Source organism: Argiope bruennichi, chromosome 8, assembly GCF_947563725.1.
Source record: "Argiope bruennichi chromosome 8, qqArgBrue1.1, whole genome shotgun sequence".
In the NCBI taxonomy this organism is placed as follows: Eukaryota; Metazoa; Arthropoda; class Arachnida; order Araneae; family Araneidae; genus Argiope; species Argiope bruennichi.
In genome coordinates, this window is record NC_079158.1 from 107,692,097 (window position 1) to 107,716,051 (window position 23,955).

The 23,955-nt window shown below is 28.4% G+C and overlaps 1 protein-coding gene across 2 annotated transcripts; it reads left to right on the top strand.

The window, feature by feature from the left end:
• The first annotated feature begins 1,402 nt into the window (after positions 1 to 1,402).
• LOC129981262 (proteasome activator complex subunit 3-like) lies at positions 1,403 to 19,556 on the top strand. Of its 2 annotated transcripts, none has more exons than XM_056092032.1 (9): positions 1,403 to 1,580; positions 3,853 to 3,948; positions 5,391 to 5,486; positions 7,278 to 7,335; positions 13,386 to 13,498; positions 16,424 to 16,492; positions 16,788 to 16,910; positions 17,135 to 17,221; positions 19,241 to 19,555. In XM_056092032.1, the coding sequence occupies exons 1-9, from the start codon at positions 1,521 to 1,523 to the stop codon at positions 19,319 to 19,321; spliced, it is 783 nt and encodes a 260-aa protein (XP_055948007.1). In that variant the 5' UTR covers positions 1,403 to 1,520; the 3' UTR covers positions 19,322 to 19,555. The 2 variants fall into 2 exon arrangements, with proteins under 2 accessions (XP_055948007.1, XP_055948006.1); XM_056092031.1 differs by lacking the exon at positions 1,403 to 1,580 and adding an exon at positions 1,623 to 1,776 and having other exon boundaries at positions 19,241 to 19,556.
• The last annotated feature ends 4,399 nt before the right edge of the window (positions 19,557 to 23,955 follow it).

Consider the following 23,955-nt stretch of genomic DNA (forward strand, 5'->3'; position numbering starts at 1 on the left):
TAGTAATAATCTATAGCTACTCTTCAAGGTCTAGTTGGTCTCATGTATAAGTCAACAACAGCTAACCAAAAGGTTCGAGTTCCAATTCCCATAGCTTGAAATGCTTTTCAATATTGTTTATACATATTTGAAATTGTGAAGAAAGGTATTTACTATAATTAGATGTGGAAGTGTACGATATTTTCTATGAAGCCTATTGCATCATTACTGTTAATGTGCGTTCGCGTTTCGAGGCCTCGTCATTCTGTAGGTAAGACGCTGCTAGCTAACCAAAAGTTCCGGTTCGAATCAATAACTGAGTGAAAGTGACATAATAAATATGAGTTTAAAAAAATATTCAAAAGTTGTTATAATAGGGTACCTTTTTTCCCTTATTCTAATACTTAGAGTTAATATTGAGAATATTTATAATTTTTGGTGCTATTTTGTACAATTCAGGGAAATAATATTGCACAATATTGGGATATTTCCAATTTATTGATTAATGTAACAGAAATTTTATATTTTATACTATGTCAATATTGTAAAAGAATATTTACAGTATTGTTTAATGATATCAGAACAATGCAAACCGTAAAAGTGTAAGTAAAATATAAAGCTGGGACACAATATAGCATTTTTCAAATATTTTACAATATTCTACTTGGGTATTTGATTAATTAAATTCTTGAATATTTCATTCTGTGATTTTGCAAAAAATACTCTGGCATTATAATCCCAGGAGTAAATTTTTTTTAGCAGAATGGAAAATGCTTTTGATTCTCTCTAGATAGCAATATCAAATAGTTTTATTCGTTTCAGAAGAATTCAATCATTAACCGAATTGATTGCTACCAGACTCCATCTAGACAATCAAATGTTGCGATGAATGGATAATTGTCGAATAAAAAGAAGTATTTCTTATGGGGGGAAAAACAAATTTGTTTGTGACACCAGCTGTGTGATTTTTTTTATATTTAATGGAATAAAAATTTTATTTATTTGATTATTTGAACATATTCAGTTAAAATTAAACGTTTCACCGCCTTTATTCAAGTTTATTTAGAAGATTCTGATCTCGAATTTTTTTCTTTTTCTCAAAGTTATCCAAATAAACAGAGTTCGAAAATTCGGGTTCTATTGCACATAATATAAATATTTTTAAAAATTCCGTACCTTTAGCATAGCAAAAATGATAGAACGAGAATATGCTTTCTCTCTATCAAAAAAACTATTGCGTAAGTAAATTTTACTTTCATATTTATGCTGTTTGATAAATAAATATGTATCTTAAATTTATTATTTTTAATATAAAGGCGTATCACATTCATCTTCATTCTAATAATATAAAAATTTAAATTAAAAATTTTAGGCTATTATTTTTTATGTGAGCAGAGAACACGTGACCATCAAAGAGCGCCACTTCTCTGAAACACTACGACTTAAATTTCTTTGGAACTCTAGCTAAACGCTCTTTGTTTGTGCTTTTTCCGAAACTACTAAGTCATTACAATTACCCCCTACTGTGATAGTTCTTTATTATGGAAGCTTTATATTTAACCGCAGAAAAGTTCAACCAACCTAACGCCGGCAAAGACATGGTATGAAATCCTTATCACATCTCTTGTTTCTGTAGTTCGTAAACAAGTTTTATATCATATTGTGAATGGGCAACTGCGCATGCGTTGTCGCGCAGTAGTACTTATTATTGGGACCGTAGTGTGTACTGTACATTTTACCGGTATTGTAAATTGTAAACTTCTGTTTTATTCAATGGCCGATGCCGTCAGTGAAAAGGTAAGATTTATTAAAATGAAGCTATAAAAATATGTGTCGAACAACAAATTTTATTGCAATACGAAAGTGAAAGCGCGCTATTACGCTTAAGCCTATTGTTTAAAATTTGCTTTGTAATTGCATCGCGAAATGAATTTACTCGTAAAGAGCAGTAAACTTCAAAAATAATTTTTACTCCAATGTTTATGAATTTTCAGCCGTTGGTTGAATTATTTTTGAAATAAATTAACGTTTTGAAACAGTTTTCTAAAACTTGGAGCCGGCGAAAAAAAAAAACACGTTGGAAGCTACGTCAGATACCACGTTTCTTATTTATGTATTCACACATTAAAAAAGTCGACTTTACTTTTTGATTTCGGTATTAATATTTATCAATTTTTGTTATTAAAATTATGATCGTCATTTTAAGATGTTATTGACAGTAATGCAATAACCCTGGTGTTTCAGGTCGCATTTCACAAATTTTTTGAAATAAATAACTGTACTTATTCAACATTTCTTACTTTTTTTTTTTTAGAAACTATATTTTATTTGTAATGAAGGTTTATAAACATTCTAAATTATATCATTTTAATATACTTTCAAATATTTGGAACAATATTTTTTATCAGAAGGTTGAAATTGTCTGTTAAATCTCTCGGTAATAAACTGTTAAGAATTTTGTATGTATTTAGGAGAGCTGTACCATGTTTTTCATTTGTGTTATTGTTAATGGAACCCATTCCCATCTTCAATTCTTTCTGTGATATTATCATAAGTTCACATTGTGTCATGATTTCAGCCTGGCATCTAAGCCATTGTCCTAGTTTCAAAATGACTAGGTTTGTATTAATGATTGTGGCAAGGGAGAAATTTGAATCTAATAGAGAAAAGTTTAATGTCTTTTTTTCCAATAATAGAAAAGACATTGTTTATACACTAGTGCCACCTCTAATCTTGCTCGGATAGTTGAAGAAGGCTGCGAAGGTTATTTTAAAGAGTATCTATAAAAATAAAGATGTGACAGAAGGATAAGCTTCTTATCAACAAGCTCAAATTTAAAGTTATGATTGTAATTTTTATTTTTCAAATATTAAACAAAGTTATCTTTGCATTCTAATATCTTATTTATTTATTTTTTTTTTTTCCCCCTTCCATTTCCTCAAATTGTTGTTGTGAATTTATATTACATTTTGTCACCCACCAATTCCTTAAGACTTTCAATTAAAAATTTTGGTAATCCTAATTCAAAATAAACTGGGTGGATAAAGTGAATGAATTTTAAAACCATAAGGATTATAAGTCCTTGCATTAGTGTGGCATTGAAGTGAGAAAAATTATTTGTCGAGCCAGGTTTCTTTTATGTATTTGCCTACTTTAACTGCAGATGCAATTTCATTAGTTGTCAGATTTGGCCCAACACCTCCATCTGTTAGTAATGGCATTCAAGCTTGGTGATAATTTGATCTTTATTAAATTAATAGTATCAACAGATGTTATTTAAGAATGTTTCTATCCTGAAAAGTGAAGTGAAACCAAAAATACCATGTCAAAGTCATTCAAAAATTGAGGTAATGACACAAAGAAATTTGGAAATTCCTACTGTTTGGCCAGATAGTAAAGGAAAATTATTATTTGAGTGTTTTATTCAATTTGCATAAGCCTATTAATGGGGAAACAGTTGGAAGTGTGAGGACAAGGCACATTTTCGCCGTGCACAATTATTATTCTCATTTTAATCAAGCATTCAACAAATATTGCTCCACAAACTCGGTATAATACCATTTCGCTTTTTCTTGTTTCTTTGTTGCCTCTTTGTGTTTTGCATTTTGAGTCGATTTTGTAAAAGGAATATTTTTCATTACAAACTGTGGGGGGGGGGGTGATTAGTAGAAATGCATCGTAATTAGAGGAGATTCATTAAATATTGATCAATAAATTTGTACATTTTGTTTTATGTTGTCATTCTAAGTACTTTTTGATCATTGTAGTGTGTTTCTTGCGAAGGATTAATATTTTAGCATTCAATATTTTATTTAATCATAATATGGTCTAAATTTATATTATTGATGTGATATACATTTTTCTTATTTTTAGGTCAATGAATATAAAGATAAGGTAAAACTTCAAGCTGAAAATCTAGTGAGAAATATTTTTCCTCAGAAAATTCTTGAGCTTGATGCATTGCTGAAGGTAAGATTTGTAAAATATTCCACATATATGCATATAATGTAAACATATATTTTCAGGCAGTTTTGCGATTGAAAGGAGAAGACGCTTTTGAAAATTTTAAAACTTCTGATTTATTTTATACCGGGAGGCATACTTTAAGTACAAGCAAGAAGTGATAATGAAACTGATGTCTGTTCACTAGTCATTTTATACAAAGATTCGGATAAGGATTCCTTGAACATGTGGACTTTTGAAAGGAAATTATATATAGCTATCTTTTAAAAGAATTTGTTTATAGCTATTTGGTTCTCTCACTTGGAGCATGTGAAAGTGCTGATTAAAGCAGTTTTACAGAGCTTGTGTAGCATTAACCAAATAAAAAAAGATGGTATTGGATTAGGAAATAAGAGAGCATTTTAGAATTAAGTCAAAAAGGTTAGATTAAGATTTTAAAAATATGGAAATTAATCAGGATTTAAATTGGAATACGAGATATCATTACATGCATACATAAGACCTTGACTGCACAATAAGATTGCATTGATAGTTTTATTTTAATTTTTAATTATGGCATAGCTAGTCGCATTCCATACTCTACAGCATGGCTGTTCTGTGGAATCTGTGTTCTTATTTGGTTTTACTTATTGGGGGTCAAACTATCGGTTGTCACAAAGTTGTGGTTTAGATCCTCTGTTTCTTTGCCGTATTCTCTATATTAAAATCTGTCCTCTCATTGTCAAGATAACAATTTATTTGTAAATCAATTATTTGCCAAATTCTTTATAGGCTTGCACATTTTTGTTTCTGCTTTAACATAAATTAAATTTCGTGTCCCTGGTTTTAAAACTTGTTTTTTTTTTTTTAAGGAAGAATTTTGTAGCTGGTTCTTCATTTGCTTATTGTTTTGAATTTTTTTTTACACTTGTATGTTTTATATGTAAATACTGTTTTTATTGTCAATCAATCATTTATATTATCCTTGTACAATTATCCTTTATATTAGATGAATTTCAAAATGTTCTTTCAATATAGGGATCCTGTCCGAGAAGTAAATATTTTCACTTATTTTCAAATAATAGAAAATATTTGGCTAAAATTATGACCATTATCCATGTGATAATGAAATTTAATATAAATTTTGATTTGAAAACATGTTGTTAATATTATGAATATTATATATCTTATTATCGAATCATACACTTGGCATGGTTCAATTTTTAGTATCCACTGCTGTTAAATAATTGAAATTTTAGTAAATTTACTCTGAAAAAAAGAATGAAACTCCATTATGTCCATTAATCATGCTCTCCTTTTATTTAAAAAAAAATCATTCTAAATTATTAAGATTTGTTATTCCTTCCCCCCCCCTTCACTTTGTTAAACTCAACAATGACTGTTATCTTAGATCTGTTATCAGATTGATCATATGTTATAAATTTTTGATCATAGATTTGTTTTTGCAGACTGATAAATTTACTGTCACCGATTTATCATCTATACATTGTGAACTCAACATTCCTGTACCTGATGCACCCTTGCATAATCATGAAACTGATGAGGTAATTTTATTTCTGTTGTAATCTCTCAATACACACACATTTATGTATGTACATGGAATATAACATCATGAAAAGAATTTAATTTTGAAAAAGTCTTAATTTTCACAAAAAGTATTATGAAAATTTTTATTTTTTTCTTACTTTAGAAGTAAGAAGTGATAGATATTTTAAATTTCTAACCATTTATAAATGCGGCTTTTCTTTTCAATTAAAAATATTTGATCTAACAAACTCAATTAGAACATGGCTATGTTCTGTCGTCTAATTTGTGATAGTTTTGCCGATCTTATGATGATACAAATCCTGGAATGCTTTAGCTATAATCTTTATATGATGGCAAATAAAATGTGCTAGATTGCTAAATATAGCGAATTAGCACAGAAGGAAACTTGTATTTTCCATCCTAGCCTTATCAAATTTTGTTGCTGCATATTTAGAAATTTAATGCAAAATGTTGGGTCATGATACGCTTCTACACGCTGGTGATACATTGAGAAATGATGTATTCATTTATTAATCTTGAGAAATGTTCAGAAAGCTCGTTTTATTCTTAATTTTATAAAACTTGCCTCGACTTTTTGATATTGGCATTTTTAATGTTTTTGCCAAAATCAAAAGAACATAATTTGTTTTGCAATAGATATGTCAATACAAAATTAAATATTAAAATTATTTTCAAAAAAAATTGTGTTATTATAAAACACTAAACATCCTATGCTTAGAAAATTAATAATATTAATATATAATTAGTATTTATTTATATGTCTGCATGTATGAAAGTTTTTTTGCTGAGGTGCTTAAAAGCACTTACTTTTTACAACAGTTTCTCAGTATGCACGATGATATATATAATTAAATCATAATCTTATCTGTCAATTCGTACAATTTAGCTTTGATTTTTAAATTCACAGTTGAAGATTATTTTAATTACAAACCCTTTAATTGCTTTTACCAGTCTTTGCTCTAGCTATCTAAATAGCAAGGATAAAAATTGTTCATCTTGAGTTTTGACATGCTATATATGTAGGATCTATTCAAAGATGACCAATTTTATCCAAGAATTATTTGAGTATGGAAAAGTTAAGTTGAGAGAGATTGAATAGGCTCAAGATATCAAAGTGGCACTTCTTTCTGTATTAAGAAATGGAATAAAGGTCTAGTTTAACAGTTCCTCTAACCATTGAAATATTTATCCTTATCCTGATATTTTGCAAAAAACATTAACAAAACTCACCCGTGCAAATGCAGGTTTTGCATGGGTCAGGAAAAAGAATGTTTGATAAAGAAATTTGTCAGAACTCGTGTTATTTCTGCTATGGTCTCTAAGCAAAAAATGTAAATTATATCTGAAGCCTTATTATATTAGGGAAATTAATTATTAAATAAGATAAACTCTAATGAATTGGAAACAAATCTAATATATTTGATATAACTATAAAGTTATTTCGGTATACTATTAAGATGGCTATAAAGTTATTAATAAAGCTACTTATGTCAGTAAATTTCTGTGTGACCACCTTGATAATTTGAAGAATAGTAAGGTAATATTCCAATTCTCATCCAGTGTTCTCCAACCTTCTCCAAATGAAATTTCAGAGGGGTTTTGTCTTTTATAAACTGGCAAGACAAAAAGAATTGAAATATTCTTATGGTATTATTCTTACTTGGCTTAATAGTATCATTATATATAATTATAAAACTTGACAATATACGCAATTTACGCATTTTTTTTCCCCTAATTCAAATTTTTGTGGAAATGTTAAATCTGTATTAAATGAATTTTTATTTTAGGCTCCATCCAAGAAGCGAAAATTTAGCGTGTTATCCAACGACGTTTCTGATGTTCAAGGTAAAATTTCCAGCTATCTTATTACAGTTACTGATTCCTTTCCGAATTTCCTTTTATATCTCAAATGCTAATGATCTCTGAATGTATTAATTTATGGTTTGAATTTTTGATTTTGTACCCTAATTCTGTTTTTAAAGATGAATGTTATGTATAAGAATTTATGCTTCAGGTTTTTCATTTATTTATTAAATTGCAGAGCATTTAATGAAGTATGGATGTTAAAATCTCCATTTCCGTGTAATTGAAATATTGGAGGTTTTTGTTAATGATACTGTAGTTGGAATCCTAACAACTGCCAAATATAAATGCTTGCATTAATGCTAATGTATATAGCTAACATTTGGCTTGGGTTTTGTGTGGGGCTCCTTTATCAAATAGTATTAATTTTCAATTCAGAAAATTTTAATTGAAATTAGCATTTTAAAATAAATTCTAGATGGAATGATAATATGGGAAAACTATCCTGCTGTTTATGCTGTGCTTCCATACCTTTAATATTAATGACTCTTGTAAAATAGGACGAAGACCATTTCTCCTTTGCCATCTTCTCTGACAAAATATTTTTTGAGAAAGTTTACTTTCATAGCTTTGTAATTGGAATTTTTAAAAAAATGCAAAAAAATATTACAGATTTCTTTTATTGAAAATTATTCTATGTAGCTTACTAATCTTCAGAGTATAATATGGATTTCAAAACTTAATTAGTGTTAATGCATGGGCTAGTACTTAATAAATAAAATCATCAGAAATGAATTATTTATTGATTTGGCTCATTTTCATGCAACAGAAAATGGAATAAATTTCACACACAGATTATAGTAGAAACTATTATAAATTATCATTTCAAAGCAAAAATGATAAAACTAGTATAATCCTAATTTCAATCAGTAATTAAAGTTTCTTCATTAATCTCTACTTGAATCATTTATCCACCTTGCTTATTTATAAGAACTATAGACCTCTTCCTTAAAATGCATTTTGCTGTTATTATCTTGCTATTAAATGTAACAGGGGTGTTTGTGCTCCGGGGAAACCCCGGAATTCCGGGGATTTTGAACTTCGACACCCAGAAATTCCGGGGATCGTCGTTCAAAAGGAAGTAGGAATAATAATGAATTATTTATTTTGATCTGGGTAATTTTGTTTGCTTTGAAAGCAGAAAACGCAAGGTCAGTGTGTGTGGTGAAAACTTTTCCTTTCTTTCTCCAAAGGCAGTGATAATGCGTGAAAAGGGGGAAAAAAACTTCTTTTTTGTTCTTTCCTTATTGCGAGTTATGACTCATTCCCCCGGTTCTCGGACATTCTCTTCTGGATTCTTTTCGGCAAGTAGGCGCAGCAGAAAGAAAAGGGAGAGACTTCGTTCAGCCAGATGTGCGATCACGTGACCTGGGTTCAAAGGTCTTAATTTTGCAAAATTAATGGTTATTAATTTTGCAAAAAAAGTAATTCATTGAACTTTTATAATTAGGTCATTCAATACTTCATAATTGTAATTTTTCATTTCTCCCCCCCCCCCCCTTCTCGAAACTCCAAAATGTCGGTAGTAAATCCGTAAAAGTTTCAGGGGATTTTTTGGGGTCCCACAAACACCCCTGATGTAAAACAAATCGTGCTATCCTACAAATATGTATAAAATAATCTAGTAATCCAACAATATTTGTTGCAATTAAGCTTTATGAATAAACAGTATTACATATTTTCAAGGAGTTTATGGTGTCTGAAAGTTGTCTTCTGGGTCCCTAGAAGTTTTTTTTTTTTATTATTATTATTGGATTCTGAAAATGCCCTAGAGAAATTTCCAAAATATGCATTCATTATTTTTTAGCAAACTTGTGAAAAACCAATTTGTAGTTTGTTTTATCTTGAAAATTCCACTAATGGGAACCAGTCAAAAGGATCTTCCAGAAATTTTCTGAGATTCTCCCATATGAAGGTGTTATCACCTCCCCCCTCCATGTGTGTGTGTGTGTGTATATAAACTGAGCTAGGCTGTGAATATCATAAGCTCATATGCCAAATTTCGTTTATCGAAGTCATTGCACTTTTTAGTTTTCACCTTTACATTCATATGAATATACAGTGACAAATAATCAACCCATAGATGGAATTTGAACAAAATTGAAAACATGTCTTCAGTTTAGATGTTAAAATTATATGCAAAATTTTTATTTTTCTGCTTTTTTAATTCTTTTTAGTTATTGTATTCATTTACTAATAGATAGCGAAACATACTTTCTGTGACTTTTTTTTTTTTTTAATTTGTAAAGATTTCATCCATCTAATTGAAACATTTTTAATTCTTTCATATACAGAAATTTTGAATACCGTGAAAATTATTCTGGGAGTCGTAACTTTAAATATCACTGCCAGGTTTAATTTTTCTAACAAAAAAATCATTACCATTGTTCATATGAAATTTTTGAGAAATAGAATACTTACAAAAAGCTCATTAAACAGATTTTGGAAAAACGGCCAAGGATTTGTAACATGAATAATAATTTTTAAAAAAATTAAGTGATTGACAGTTTTAAGAGAAATTACGATCGGTAGTTAAAATTTCCATACTATCCTAGGGTCAGACCATTGTTATGAAAGCATTTCTTTGCTATGAAATATTTTTAGGGGGTTTTATTAAAAATGTGGAGGTTTTTTAAAAAAAAAAAAAAACTGTTACAGAATGTTGAAAGCATAGTTCATTGACTGTACATTTCTTTTTCTAAATTATTTAAAATAAAAAAAGGGGGGTGAAAAGTGGCAGTAGTCTCTATACTACAAAAATATCTTAACTAATTGACAAGATAAAGAAAAAGATTTTAATTACATGATAAATCAAATAGTTAGGATTTGAAATTTTAATGCAGCAATTTAAATATAAAATACTTAAATAGTATTTTGGTTCCAGTTTATCTGTTTAAAGGCAAATAAACATTCTTCCATTTGTATCTATCTTATATTTTATGCCTTCATTCTGCCACTGGTCTAATTAAGGTTTCAAATTCTTGTAGGAATTATTTTGTTTCAGGTAAAGTGTGAATATATTTTTAATGTGAGTACCAGTTGCATTGCAATTTCCATCTATATGTTTTGACTTATTAACTACTTAACAAACATAATAGATGCTTTTCACTTAACTGAATACATTTTAACATTAATAGTGAAAATATTTGCATTTATGTCCAATAGACACAATTCCTTAGATTTTTCTTTTTTAAAATCCAGAGAGGTTTATATATATAAGTGAGAACCTTCATTTATGATGAGTGAAATAAATAATTAGTATTTATGCTAGACTGCTGCTATTGTTTAATATAATACTTTTTGAAATGTATGTTATTAGTATCAATGAAAGCTCATTGTCTGACGATTATCAAAATTACAAAGTCTAATACTAAGCCTTTAATTTAATTAAAATAAACTGATATCAGTGAAAATTCTCCATTCATGTGTTTTATATTCTGCTCTTAAGTAGTTTGAGATTCAATGTGTCATTAAAATAGTTTTTTAACTTTCTAAGTGCAACTTCTGTTTATTTTATTTATTTTTAATTAGGATCAATTTTTCAATGGCAAGAATTTAGACACGGTTTTTTTCAGGAGAACCTTCTTAAAATCCTTTGCATGAAAAAATTCCTTATCTTTTATGAGTTATTTTTCCTTGTGCAATTCGTTCTAACACTTTTTAATAAACATTCTTCTGTTTTACAATAAAAACACCCATCTCTCTATAAAAAGGGCTTAAAGTGTGTGTGTATTTGGGGGGGGGGCATTGAAAAAGAAATTCTGTACACTGTATGAAATAATACATTGAAACAAAGTAAATTTTATTAACTTTTTTAGTTGAGTGTGCAGTTAAACAGTTTAATGTTTCAAAATGCATGTATGTCAATTTATATACTAATTCATATGGAATTATACTTTAATTCTAATTTGTTATAGTTTTCCACTTTTAAAATAAGCTTTAGTGTAAATTTAGGCTTAAATTTTACGGTGCCATTCAGTCGCAATAAAATGGATAAAATAATCCCCTGAAACTCTTTCACAGTTAATAAAATAATCTTTCTGGGTGCTATTTGCAATTTTTAACCTCGCTTAATAATATCTAGTAGTATTGATGCATGCCTTCAATGTCTGTTCATTAAATGGCATTTACTCTTAGATACTTATTGACAACATTACAAATCTCGACAATCTGTTGCTAATTCTGTGATTATGTTTTGGAATGTACTAAAATGGCTTAAATAGGATGTATCATTTAAAGCATACTTAGAACTTATACTATGTGGTGGGGATAAAGCTTTTTAGTGGCATTAAATTTCTTAAATTTAGGATCTATTTGTGTTGGGAAGCTAATAGCATAAGATTTAATCAGCTGTTAAGTGTGAATGAGAGTGCTTTATCTTTCATTTTTTTTCACTATCCCATTAGTATTTCATCTACTAATTTTGTAAAAATGAAAGATGTTACCATATGGTATTTTACATTTGCAATGATAAAGTGTTTGATTGTAAACTTGTATATCGCCTGTATTATTATTTATTATGAAGGCACTTAAATTTGAAAATTCTGACATAAAATGAAAGCAGAGCATTTTTAGATTGACAAAGAATAACTTATATAATAATCTATAGTGATTTATTATTTTCCATTAAAACCTATCTAAACATCATCGTAATTTCAATAATGAAACTTAAGTAAATGAGCACTGTTTATTTTACCTGTGTTTATGTATTGAAATGAGAAGAAAAATAAGTTTTCTCTATCTTTGGTTTACAGCTGCTTTCGGAACAAACTAACAGAGCAAAAATGCATTCACCATAAACTGAGGATATCACCTGCTGTACAGCTGGTACTGTTTACTTTTTTTAAAAAAATGAAAACAATTCACAATTTTTCATGCCAAAACCATTGTATAATAACAATGATAATGTATATTTTTATAATTCTGAGAGCATTTTTAACTATCTGTCATCATGTGGATTTCTAGAGTCTTTAAAATAATGTTTCTAATTGTTCTTTGAATTGTAGCAGAGGTAAAAATGATAACGAATGGTCCAAGGAACATTCTCTAAACTTGTTTTATCTGGAATTTTTTTTATTATACAGTATGGATATCTATTTAAAAAAACTAGTAATTACTATTGTCATTTTCAGACTCCTGTTGTCTGACTTGACTTTTCTTTCCTGTTAAGAAACAAGTGAAATCAAATATAAGGAAAAGCAGGTTTTGTCATTTAACATATATAAACAGTCAGCTTATTAAAAATGCCAACTTATTTTGCAATTTTTTTGTTTTATTCTTCCTTTAAAAGAAATTACTTATTGGTGTAGAAATTTTAGTAATGTTATAGCTGTGGAAAATATAAGGGAGAAAGCAATAAAAACTAGGCAAAATCATCGTGTCTATATGCCCCATGAAATAAAATTCAGGTGTGAAAGGAACAGGTCATTCTGTAGTATTTCATGATTTGGACTTGATGTCAAAAAATGTGCTGATGATTAAGCTTAATGTGCAATGCAAGACACCAGTTAACAAAACAATCTAAAATTTGAATACATAATAAAAAAAAATTGATTTTAAAATACATAAAAAATAAAATTGATTATATATATATTTTTTAAAAATTTGGATGAGAAAATTTTTTTAAATTGGTCTGTTAAAGCTGGGTTGAAATAGCAAAAGTTGAAAATTTCCATCGTTTTGCAAATTTATTATTGTTTTATTCTATTTATATGTGCATATTGCTTTCTTCTTACAGAGTAAGTATTATTTATAGTTCTCATTGTCAAAGAGTAAGCAAAACAAAGCATTCTTGTGTTATAAGTCTTCATGTACACATACTTATTGAATATAAAAACCTGCCCTTTTTGTTTATTCTGAATGTTCTAAATAACTTTCAATCTTCATATTCTAAGCAAGTTTTGTAAATTTAACAAAAGGAAACAAAATTAAGTCCTGAACCATCTGTCAATAAAAATTTTGATTACCTTCTATAGAATCAGCTTTTTATTTTTTTTTATCTGAAGGTATTTCAATATTATTCATTTTTGTAGGTACGAAAGTATTGTTGCTCCCAAATGGCACAGTTCCAACAAATTCTCACATAGTTTCTGTTGTAGAAGTTGTGAAGCCGCGTATTCAACAACTGGTAGAAGATGCTAATGTTGTAAGTATATTACATATCATGTTTCATATAAACTATTTATTGCAATGCTATTTCTTCAAGCTACTTAAAAATTAATTGAAATAATGTTCTGTTGTATTTGCACATAAAGTTGCATTTGGATGTTTTGTCAAATTTCATTTTTGAATGTCCTTAATTACTGTATGGGAACTGTGTGTTTGCTTGCATGTATATACTTAAAATAATTGGCAAAACTTGGGAATGTGGACATGACCATTGTACCGATTTTTCTAATCCGATATATGAAACTTATAATCCTGAGATATCTCGTCACCATTTTTGAGATATTACAAAATAAAATTCAAACAAAGCTATCTATCTTGCTTCTTTCCAGGCGTAGAATGTTGTATCATTATTATATAATCATAATTTAAAATAGTACTTGTTATTTCATCGAAACTAATGGACATAACTTATTGTTATTAATATAATATATAATCTTAAAAATTATTACAACAATTGTTACATTAATTATTACAACAATGCATTTTCTTCTAACTTAAAGAAACTATGAATTTTTTTAAAATTATCTTTGTAGTAATAATAGAATATTTGGAATGGATAGCTATACTTCAAAGTAACAGTTATAATAAGGTGGATCTAAATTGCTGCAATGATTGTGGCTGGAGAACTTTGGAAGTATTTTTCTCTACATTGCCAAAGATTGTACAACAAAGTGCTGTTATTGGGTGCAAGGAAGAATTCTTTTTCTAAAGAAAAAGCAAAACATTTTACTTTTTATTTAAAATTTAATCCGAAATGTAATGTTCTTTGTTAGTTACAACTGTCTGGCAGATTATCTAACACTCTGGAAAAGAATGGCAAAATATTCTTCCATTGCCGTTTGCACACCCTTATAATTTGTATATTAATTTTCATCTAGAAAGTATTGCAGCAACCTGAATAGTTGATAGTCAGATGGTGCAATATCAAGAGAATATGCTGGCTGAGGTAGTTTCCCAACCTAACTATGGAAATTTTTGTGCAGTTTTTCTTGCAACATGTGGTCTGGGATTGTCGTGTTGACGAATTACACCCTTTCTGTTGGCCAAAGATAGATGTTCATGTTTAATTTCTTTATTCAAAATATGAAGTTGCAAGATCAGCCATTTCATTTTCTTTCGGCAACTCGTGGTGCACTATACCCTTGCGATCCCAACACGACACAACCTTTTTCTGATGCACACCGTCTTTTGGATGTGGATGGGGTGTCTCCTCTTTGTAAACATATGTCCCTTTTTCTAACCATGTGTTAATCACTTAGTGACTGGAGATGAAAAGTGTATTTAAAAAAAAAATGATTCCCTTTTGTGACGAGCAAAAATTGAGCATATCAAAATTCTGGGTTTTGCTTAATTGTGTGTCACTCAAACGGAGTTTGGACATGAAACTAAACCTTTTAATGTGATCCAAAGCAGCAGTCTGGTGAATTGCAAGCTTGAAACCTACTTCTATGAACATTCACATGGGATTTGTCTTGATTATACTGCTTGAACTAATGGCCTTCCTGATGTGGGTTCATCTTTCAGAGAAAAATCACTCTAACAAAATTTCTTGGCATGTTTGAGCTGTTACTGCGTCTTCTTCAAACTTATCTCGTCCAACATATAATGTCTTAAGTTTTTTTTTTTTTTTTTTTTTTTTTTTTTTTTTATACTTATATCTATAGTTTTGCTAGTTTAAAAAATTTACTAAGGTACGGAAAAACACGTATAAATCATCAATCATATACTAATCTGTTTAAACTAGTTTTGGTTGGATCAGAATTCTTGCTAAGGGTGCTTATAATGCATAAAAGTGCATGTATTAAAAAATGGCAGAACTTTTCCTTATACCTAATAATTTGCCTCAGAAATAGCGAATAGTGGAGTACATGTGATTATTGATGTTGCATTTAGGGATCATGAGCTTCATGTGAAATTTAGACTTAAAAAAAAAAATCTAATTTGGTTCCAAGGTTTTAGCTAACAAACTGCCTCCCACCCCCAATGGATATAGAGGTTTTATTATTATTTCTCTCAAAAATAGAGATGTTGACAGATTTAAAGTTACAGGGGAGATATATTGTTGAGGCAGAATGATTGCATCATTTATTTTCATCTTTATTTCCAATATAATTATAATAGTAATTACTTCCATGACCTGTAGGCTACTGGGTATAATAAAACTAAACCAAGTCATATTAATATTGTGCCAGACTAGTAATTATCAAACAACCAAGCCTATTTAATGGAATGCTTTTGTAAAGAAAATTTTTTTCCAAATAATTGCCTGTTTCTTTAATTTTAAATTATACTTATTGAAATATTTCTGATTTGTTAGAATGATAGTTCAAGTGTTATCTGATAAGCTTGTGGGAGATTATGCAACTTCCGAGTGAAATTGTCTATGATGTCTACTAAAGAAATTAAAAATTGATGAATATATTGATTTTGTTAAGTATTAACTGCATTTTGGGTCATGGAAAAAGATTGAAAAGATTTACTTTTAAGGAATAATATTTTAAGACCTTTTTGTGTATCAAATAGCAAAAAGAAAAATTTATAAAATTTATAATGCTGCTTATTTGCAGTTATCAGCATTTTCTTCTTTTTTATATATATAAATTATTGCTTTACTGATTTAAAATAAATTTGTTAGCTTTCAGAATCAAAAGATTAAAAAAAAAAAATCTTAAATATTTGAGTTCCAACATACTGCAGATGTTTGTGCATTAAGGGGGGGGGGCGAAACCAATTGTATTTACTTTGCAGTTAATTTTTCTGGCTCTCTAGGCCTCTCAACTAGTAATGCTTGAAATGAGAAATAAAAATGCTTTATTTATTACTGAAAGAACTTTCTGTAATTTCCACTTTGATTTGTTGTTATTTTGTTGATAATTATATATTAAACTTTCATTTTCTCTAGCTGAAGATGTGGATTCAGTTTCTAATACCTAGAATTGAAGATGGTAATAACTTTGGTGTCTCAATACAAGTAAGTACTTATAACCTCTCTTGATAATGGTTTCCTATCAGAATTATTTTTATTAATCATTATAATATGTATTGGAAATAAGAACATGATTGTTTTTTATTGATTTGCAGAACATTGCAATATATGCTTAAGATTACAGAAATTGAATTAATTTGGTGTACTACATATTTAAGTTTTATAAATTTTCAGCTTTAATAATAAAAATAAAGGTTTATTTTAAATTTTCATGTGGTCTTGTGTATATATACATTTTGTGCATAAATGCTGAATGCATTTGTCTTTACAATTATTTTAGGAAGATACCTTGGGTGAGATTCGAACAGTTGAAAGTGAAGCTGCTGCATATTTTGACCAAATTTCTCGATATTTCCTCACAAGAGGGAAAATTGTATCCAAAGTTGCCAAGTATCCTCATGTTGTAAGTATTTAAAAAATTTTGAGTTCTATTAAAATAGCCATAACTAATTTATCAAATCTTTCAATTTCTGTAAAAGTTTCAATGAAACTCTGTAACCTTCCTACTAATTGCTTGTATGTTGGAGAATAACAAACAGTTTATCTAAAGTGTGTAAAGCTAGCACAAATTGGAGGATAGAAGTTATATGATTTGCAAAAGTATTTAACTGGACATCTTTCTTTTAGGATGATTTTCGAAGGACAGTCAGTGAACTTGATGAAAAAGAATTTCTCAGTATGCGCCTTATCATCTGTGAACTGAGGAACCATTATGTAAGTTTTATTCTTTTCTTCCCTTTGTTTTAGCATAATAGGGGGGGGTTTTGGGGGGGGGCATATTTAGTTCCTATTTTATTCATTGCATAATAGTTTTGAAATCTATACTCTTGTATTTTTCAACGCTTTTGGATAGTATATCATATTTTTATTGTTTGCGATTGCATTTATCACAATCAACTCAATACATTTCGGTAAGACCGTTAAGAGTTGAATTTAGTAATCCCTCTAATCTTGAATAAGATTACAGTATCTACTTGCCTGGAGAGGTCTGGTGTGCTTGGTGATTTCACTATGCTGCAAAAAAAAAAAAAAAAAGGATACATTTTAAATTTACTTGAATATTTTTATACGCAGGAATAATCCCTTTCTTTGAAAGTTATGCACCAATGTTTAATGCTTTAACTTGGGAGATTTTGTTTTGAAAAGTCCACAACTATCACAAAAGTTGCAATAACAACTATCACAAAAGTTGCAATACAATAACTCTTGCTCGACTTATGGATTAAATCATTATATTTGAGAAATTAAGTAGCTGTTTTACTTTTCCATTTAATAAAAAAAAAAAAAAAAAAAATTAGCTGTACATATTTTTTTTGTTTAACTTACATGTGAATGTAGCACAATCCCAAATAGCAGAATTATAGAGCTGCTTTGGATAACAAGTTTCGGCAAACATTTTCAAGCAAAAATCTCGCATCATCTTTTTGGCTGCCATTGACTCACTGCATTGTTTAACAAATTTTAGGACAGTAAAAAATAATTATACATATATTGTAATTTATTTTGCTTTAAAAGATGTAATGTACAATACATAGTAGGCTACATTTAATATAATGGTCACTTATAATTTTTGCATTAAAAAAGGTAGAGCATTTAATTTTGTAATAAGTTAATAAGACATAACTTATTCTTATTTTGGGTTTACCACTAGTGTTCTAAAACCATCAATAGATGTCATTCTGTCATTTACCGCAGACTCTTTGATCAGGTCGGCATTTGACTGGAATAATGTTTTTTCGATATCTTGGTCCAAATTTTTTACAGGATCATCTTGGATAGCTTATTTGTCATCCTGGCATATCTTTGTTCAGGAATTCATGTACAGTACTTGCATATTTTTTAAATTTGCAATTTTTGAGACATTTTAATTTTCATAGCTTTTATTTTATTATTCCAATAGAAAGTAAAATTAGAATAGGAAGATAAAATTATAGACAGAAATAAAATTGTTGAAAGTTGAAAAGAAAGAAATTTTATTGCTCCGCTACAAGTCATTGCATGGAACAATTTTTCAAAAACTAGGTATTTTTGCTTCAAGTGGTGATTGTAACTGCCTTTTAAATGCTTCCTGGTAACGAATTCAGATTTCTTCAATCATAAATTATATTGTCATTCTTCATTTAGATCAGTTTCTAATACATAGTAGTAGTTCTTGTGCCATTTTTAACAATTTGTTTTCTAAAAACACCATCTTCATCATTCTTGAAAATTTTTGATTCCTCTTTCCTTCATATTTAAAACTTATTTCCTCCAAGTTGCATTCCCAATATGTAGGTTTTCTTTAGCTTCATTTTCATTCCATAGAAATTTTAATTTTAGACAGCAGAGCTCTAAATATGAAAATTCTAGCATTGGACGAAATAAATGCAACAATTGTATATTGCAATATACAACATATGTATATTGCATTCTACGAAACTGTTCTTTGTGAGGATTAATTGTAGTTATGATTTAACACTATGGTAAAGGAAGCATTGCTTTTGAGCAATTAACTCAAATAATGGTGAAACAAAATTTCATACTCGTTCTCAATTTTTATTCCCCCCCCCCCCTAGAAGAAATTATTTTGTATAATTGTTATGTTTTGATTCTCTAATTTCAGTAATTACTATAATGTAGTAGTGTTTTCTGTGTTGTGATATACTATGAGATATGTTATAAAACTTGTAATTTCTGTAAAGTTTTGATTATATTTTATCTATAAAATTCTGATATTTTATTCATTTGTTATAGGCCACTTTACATGATTTGATCACTAAGAATTTGGAAAAAATTAAGAAGCCAAGAACATCGAATGCTGATACCATGTACTAAAAGTTTTTTAGAGAATACCAGAAGAGAAGTTATTTTGTCTCAAACAATTGCTGGTCTAATGCTTAGGACTCCTCATTGTTCATTTTGTTTCCAAAAAATAGCCCATTGCTTCTTCTGAATATAATTTATATTGCATACTGGTTGTACATAACTTTTTTAAATTTCAGGTTTCGAGGAGTGCCTACTTTTACCATGTGTGACTTGTTTGAGAATGAAATTTTTTGCTTCTGTTTCAATAAAGTGTTTTATAAAAAAGAGTTGTGCTTATTTTGAAAAACTGTATTATACGTGTGTTTTGAATTATTGTTCAAGTATTTTAAGACTTTAAATTTTAAAATTATACGCTCAAGTGTAATTTATGCTTTGTTTGTAGTTGACTTTCATTTTAAGGAAATATTCTCTGATAGCCTATCCCCCTCCTATGTTCAAAATCAGATATTTCTAAAATGCAATTTTTTTTCAGCTAAATTTACAATAAGAATAATACTATTTGAAGTGTACATCTTCTTGTCAAAGTATTATTAACCTGCATTAACTTTTTATTTATGTACATGCTTTATAAAATGGGATGTTAATCATTCATATTTCGCTTTTCAATTGTTAATAAAGCTTAAACAAAAAATGGATTACTAGAGCATTGAATTGAATTTGTTACATCTTTGCAACTAATTGTTGGTAACTTGGATCTTATCATTTTGAGTGTTCTTATATCCGTAACCCCAAAAAAGGGGCTCATCTCTCCTTTCCATTTAATATTCTAAAATATCTATTTTCTGAGTATAAGCATTTCAGTGTAAAAAAAAAGTTATTCTTAATACCATTTTAATGACTAATTTTTTTTTTTTTTTTTTTTTTTTTTTTTTTTTTATGAATTCGATTATTAGCATTTAATTGGATGAAACCAGTGTTTAAACATTGGGTAATACTGTGAAATCTCACTTAACAAGTATAATCCGATTTTATGACTTTAAGTGTAATTTTGTGTCAAATCGGTTGGTGAAAACGCCAATTCGATTTTCGAATGCTATTACTCGCGTGCCAGAGATTAATCTAAAAAATCGCCAAGGATCATATGGCAGATTTAGTAAAAATGTTAATTTTACATCAAAGTGTAATTCGTATAACTATTATACACCAATGGCATACAAAATATTGTCTGGGATAACTATATTAGAGACAATACTAGAAAGTTTTGGGGAAAGGACTCCAGCTAGTTATGCATATGAATAACAGGCATTAAAATTGTGTTCAATTACATCTTATATTCATTGTTGTCTCGCTACGTTCTGTATATTATGTACAGGAACTTTCCTAATGAAGATGAATTAAATCGCATTATAGCGCCATTACAAATATGGCTGTGAATTTCTTCTAGCATTCGTGTGTTTTAACCATTTTTCATTCAACTTGTGTATTAAATATGTACCAAAATTAATCCTACAGCTTTGAACAGCAGAAGATCAACCGATTAAATATTTCACGAAACAATGAATATTATTTGAATTCCAAGGTAGCAATATAACCTACTGTTAAAAATTAGGCAAAAAAAAAAATTGTTTTTTAAAAGTTGTCAAAATTATTAGTGAAAAATGGCTCAGTTACTAAATTAGAATAATTTTAAATTTTGAAATGGTATAAAAGTTATTTTTGTGCTATATAATATTTTCAGGTGTTATCGGGAAAAAATTCCCAAGACCTTGCTTAATTTATCTTTTACTAAGATTTGGAAAAAAAATCATATTTTAGTTTGTTATAGATTCGAATATATGCTAGATTTTTTTTTTTTTAACACTGGTATGTTTGCTACATATATGCTTCTAAAATAACGATTTTTTAATTTTCGGGCACAATCTAATTTATGAAAGTAAATGATGAAAGAAATGTGTGACTTTCTTCGACCGTAGTTGGCTGATCTTGTATATTTAAATATGCTGTTACACTTAGCTTTTATTGAAATTGCCTTTGAAAAAAATAAAATATCGCAATTTTATTAGGAGAAATACATATAGAGCTCGTTAAAAATAAGAAATTAAATTGCAAAGTATATTAGTAAAAAAAAAATTCTTCAAATAATTTTAATTTTCAATATTAAAAGGAAGCCTAGTTTTTGTGTGTGTGTGTGTGTATGCTTTATGCTATGCTTATAATAAAGCTCAATGTGTGTGTGTCTACAGGCCAGACCATTTGACTCAGAACTACCCGATTTGGCACATGAATACCTTGGAGGTCAGAAACGTGCACCTCGGGGCGATTTTTTAATTAGAATTTTAATTAATTAAAAATTAGAGCAGATAAACGCCGAAATTTCGCCTAACTTACAGTACAAAATTGATTTTTATTGAAATAGAAAAATAATCTTTTTAATACTAATGTTTTAACCAAAATATTAAATTTTTTTGTCATATAATTGAATTCATATTTTAGCAAACTGAATTATATAGAGCTTATTCTATTATTAATAAAGCTTTATATTGTATAATTCCAGCCTGTAATGACATTTACTTACATTTAATTTAAAATAAAACAATTTTGCTTACATAAAGGCAAGCTTAAATTAATTTATCATTTTGGTGCTAAGTTTTAAAGCAAAATTTATATGCATTCTGAATCTACATATATGGTTTAGCGAAATGTCATTAAAGCGTTTATTAATGTTTTGTGTATTTATTTATTCATTTTTGTTTTTAAAAGTCTTGTTTTAGAAATCTCATTAATTCAAAGCAAAAAATTCAATATGTAATTTATTAGAAATATATAATTTAAATAGGGTGCTTTCATATGTAAATATAATAAGTAATGTAAATGTAAAAACATCTTTTTGAAATACTATCAAAATTCTATTCCCCTCTAATATTAAATTCAAAAATTTTTTTTAAAAAAATGTCTGACTATTTAACGACAATTCAAGTATAGTAAATGAAGGTTATGTATGCGATAATGTAACCAAAATTATGCAATTATTTCTTATTAAAAAATTTTTTTATAATTTTTGAAAGGATTTTTAAAAATAATGGGTAAAAAAACGGTAGTAAAATAAAGACCTGGTTTGGTTAGAAAGGTAAAAGGATAGTGCATTTTAATCTTAGTAAAAACACATTAATTAGTTAAACTAATTAAATTTAATGAAAATGACAAAAATAATATTCATATATACAAATAAATTATTTTCTCTTAATTAAGATATTTATTTCAGAATATTACAATAATATATTAATGCTGTTATTATAGTAATATATCTATTATATTATATTTTATTTGCTTGTTTCCTAAATTTAAGATTTTATCTGTAATGATATTTAGAAAAATTAAAATTGAAATTAAGTTTCAAGACATGCATTTTGACTATGCCTCTTTGAATTACATAATTGAAAATAATACAGATGATAAAAAAAACATGTAATAATTAAATTACTTATTAAAAAAATATTTGTTGGTAAAATCTTGTCCATTTTAATTATATTAACAACAAAAAAAAGTTAACTGTAAAACGATGGTAACGAAGACCTATGTAACAAATTTGAGCTTCCGAGCTAGAATCAGGGGTGTTTGTGGGACCCCAAAAAATCCCCTGAAACTTTTACGGACTTACTACCGGCATTTTGGAGTTTCGAGAAGGGGGGAGGGGAGAAATGAAAAATTACAATTATGAAGTATTGAATGACCTAATTATAAAAGTTCAATGAATTACTTTTTTTGCAAAATTAATAACCATAAACTTTCAAACATATAAACTACTGCATTTTATGCAAATATTTTAAATTACCTGAATTAATTCTTTAAAAAAAATTATCTAATTTCTGCTGCTTTTTTTTATTTTCTGATGTTTGTGGGCTTGTCTTTCTTTTGTGGTGAATTTCATAATTGCAGGAAGGTTGACTTTTATTTTCCTCATTTACAGTTGAAGAAATTTCTTCGAGAACTGCACATGCAGAGGTAGAAGCAGTTTGCTTTTCTGCTAATGTAGAAGATTTTTCAGAGACTTTTATAGGTGACTCATCTGAAATACATGTTTTTAAGTCCTCTTGATATGTTTTCCAACTTCTGTTCATATTCAGTAAGAGATCTTTGTGAATTGGATCAGTCATTGGATTTTTTGAGCCATATTTTTCACATGAGGTTTCTTTAGAGGCCATTAAATCATATTTAATAGTCTGCACTGCATCTAGGGAATCAATCTTAAGAGAGGTTCTATAGTCAGTGACAAGAGTATCCATTAAGTTGAATGCACTTTCCACTAATGGGCCATGGAAGCAGCTAAGGCAGGCTTTGACCAATTTAGCCAATGTAGGATACTTATAATCATTTGTGAAATCATCTTTTAAATTAAAAACTTTAGGCCAATATTTATCAACTGTACACTTGACTTGATTTCCACTTTCATCAGATGTGTAGAGCATTTCTTTGGTGATATCAATATCACTCTGGTGTAACCTTATTTCAGCTTCTACTTTTGACTTTTCATTATCACTAAAAATATGGGACATAAAAGATGATAATTTTTCAAAAGCTAATATTGTACTGGTTTTACCTCTTAGCTCTGGATCTAATGCTGTAAAACTAATTAGATATGAATTTTTAAGGGGTAATTTCTTTTTCATATGCTGAAATTTCAAAGTGAAATTCTCTTGCGTACA

What these genes read in the sequence shown, in the direction of transcription:
- LOC129981262 (XM_056092031.1), top strand. Translation starts at nt 1,660, where the DNA reads ATGCGTTGTCGCGCAGTAGTACTTATTATTGGGACCGTAGTGTGTACT. An exon ending in CGACGTTTCTGATGTTCAAG is followed by an intron (nt 7,336 to 13,385) that starts GTAAAATTTCCA and finishes TCATTTTTGTAG; the next exon opens with GTACGAAAGTATTGTTGCTC. An exon ending in GTGAACTGAGGAACCATTAT is followed by an intron (nt 17,222 to 19,240) that starts GTAAGTTTTATT and finishes CATTTGTTATAG; the next exon opens with GCCACTTTACATGATTTGAT.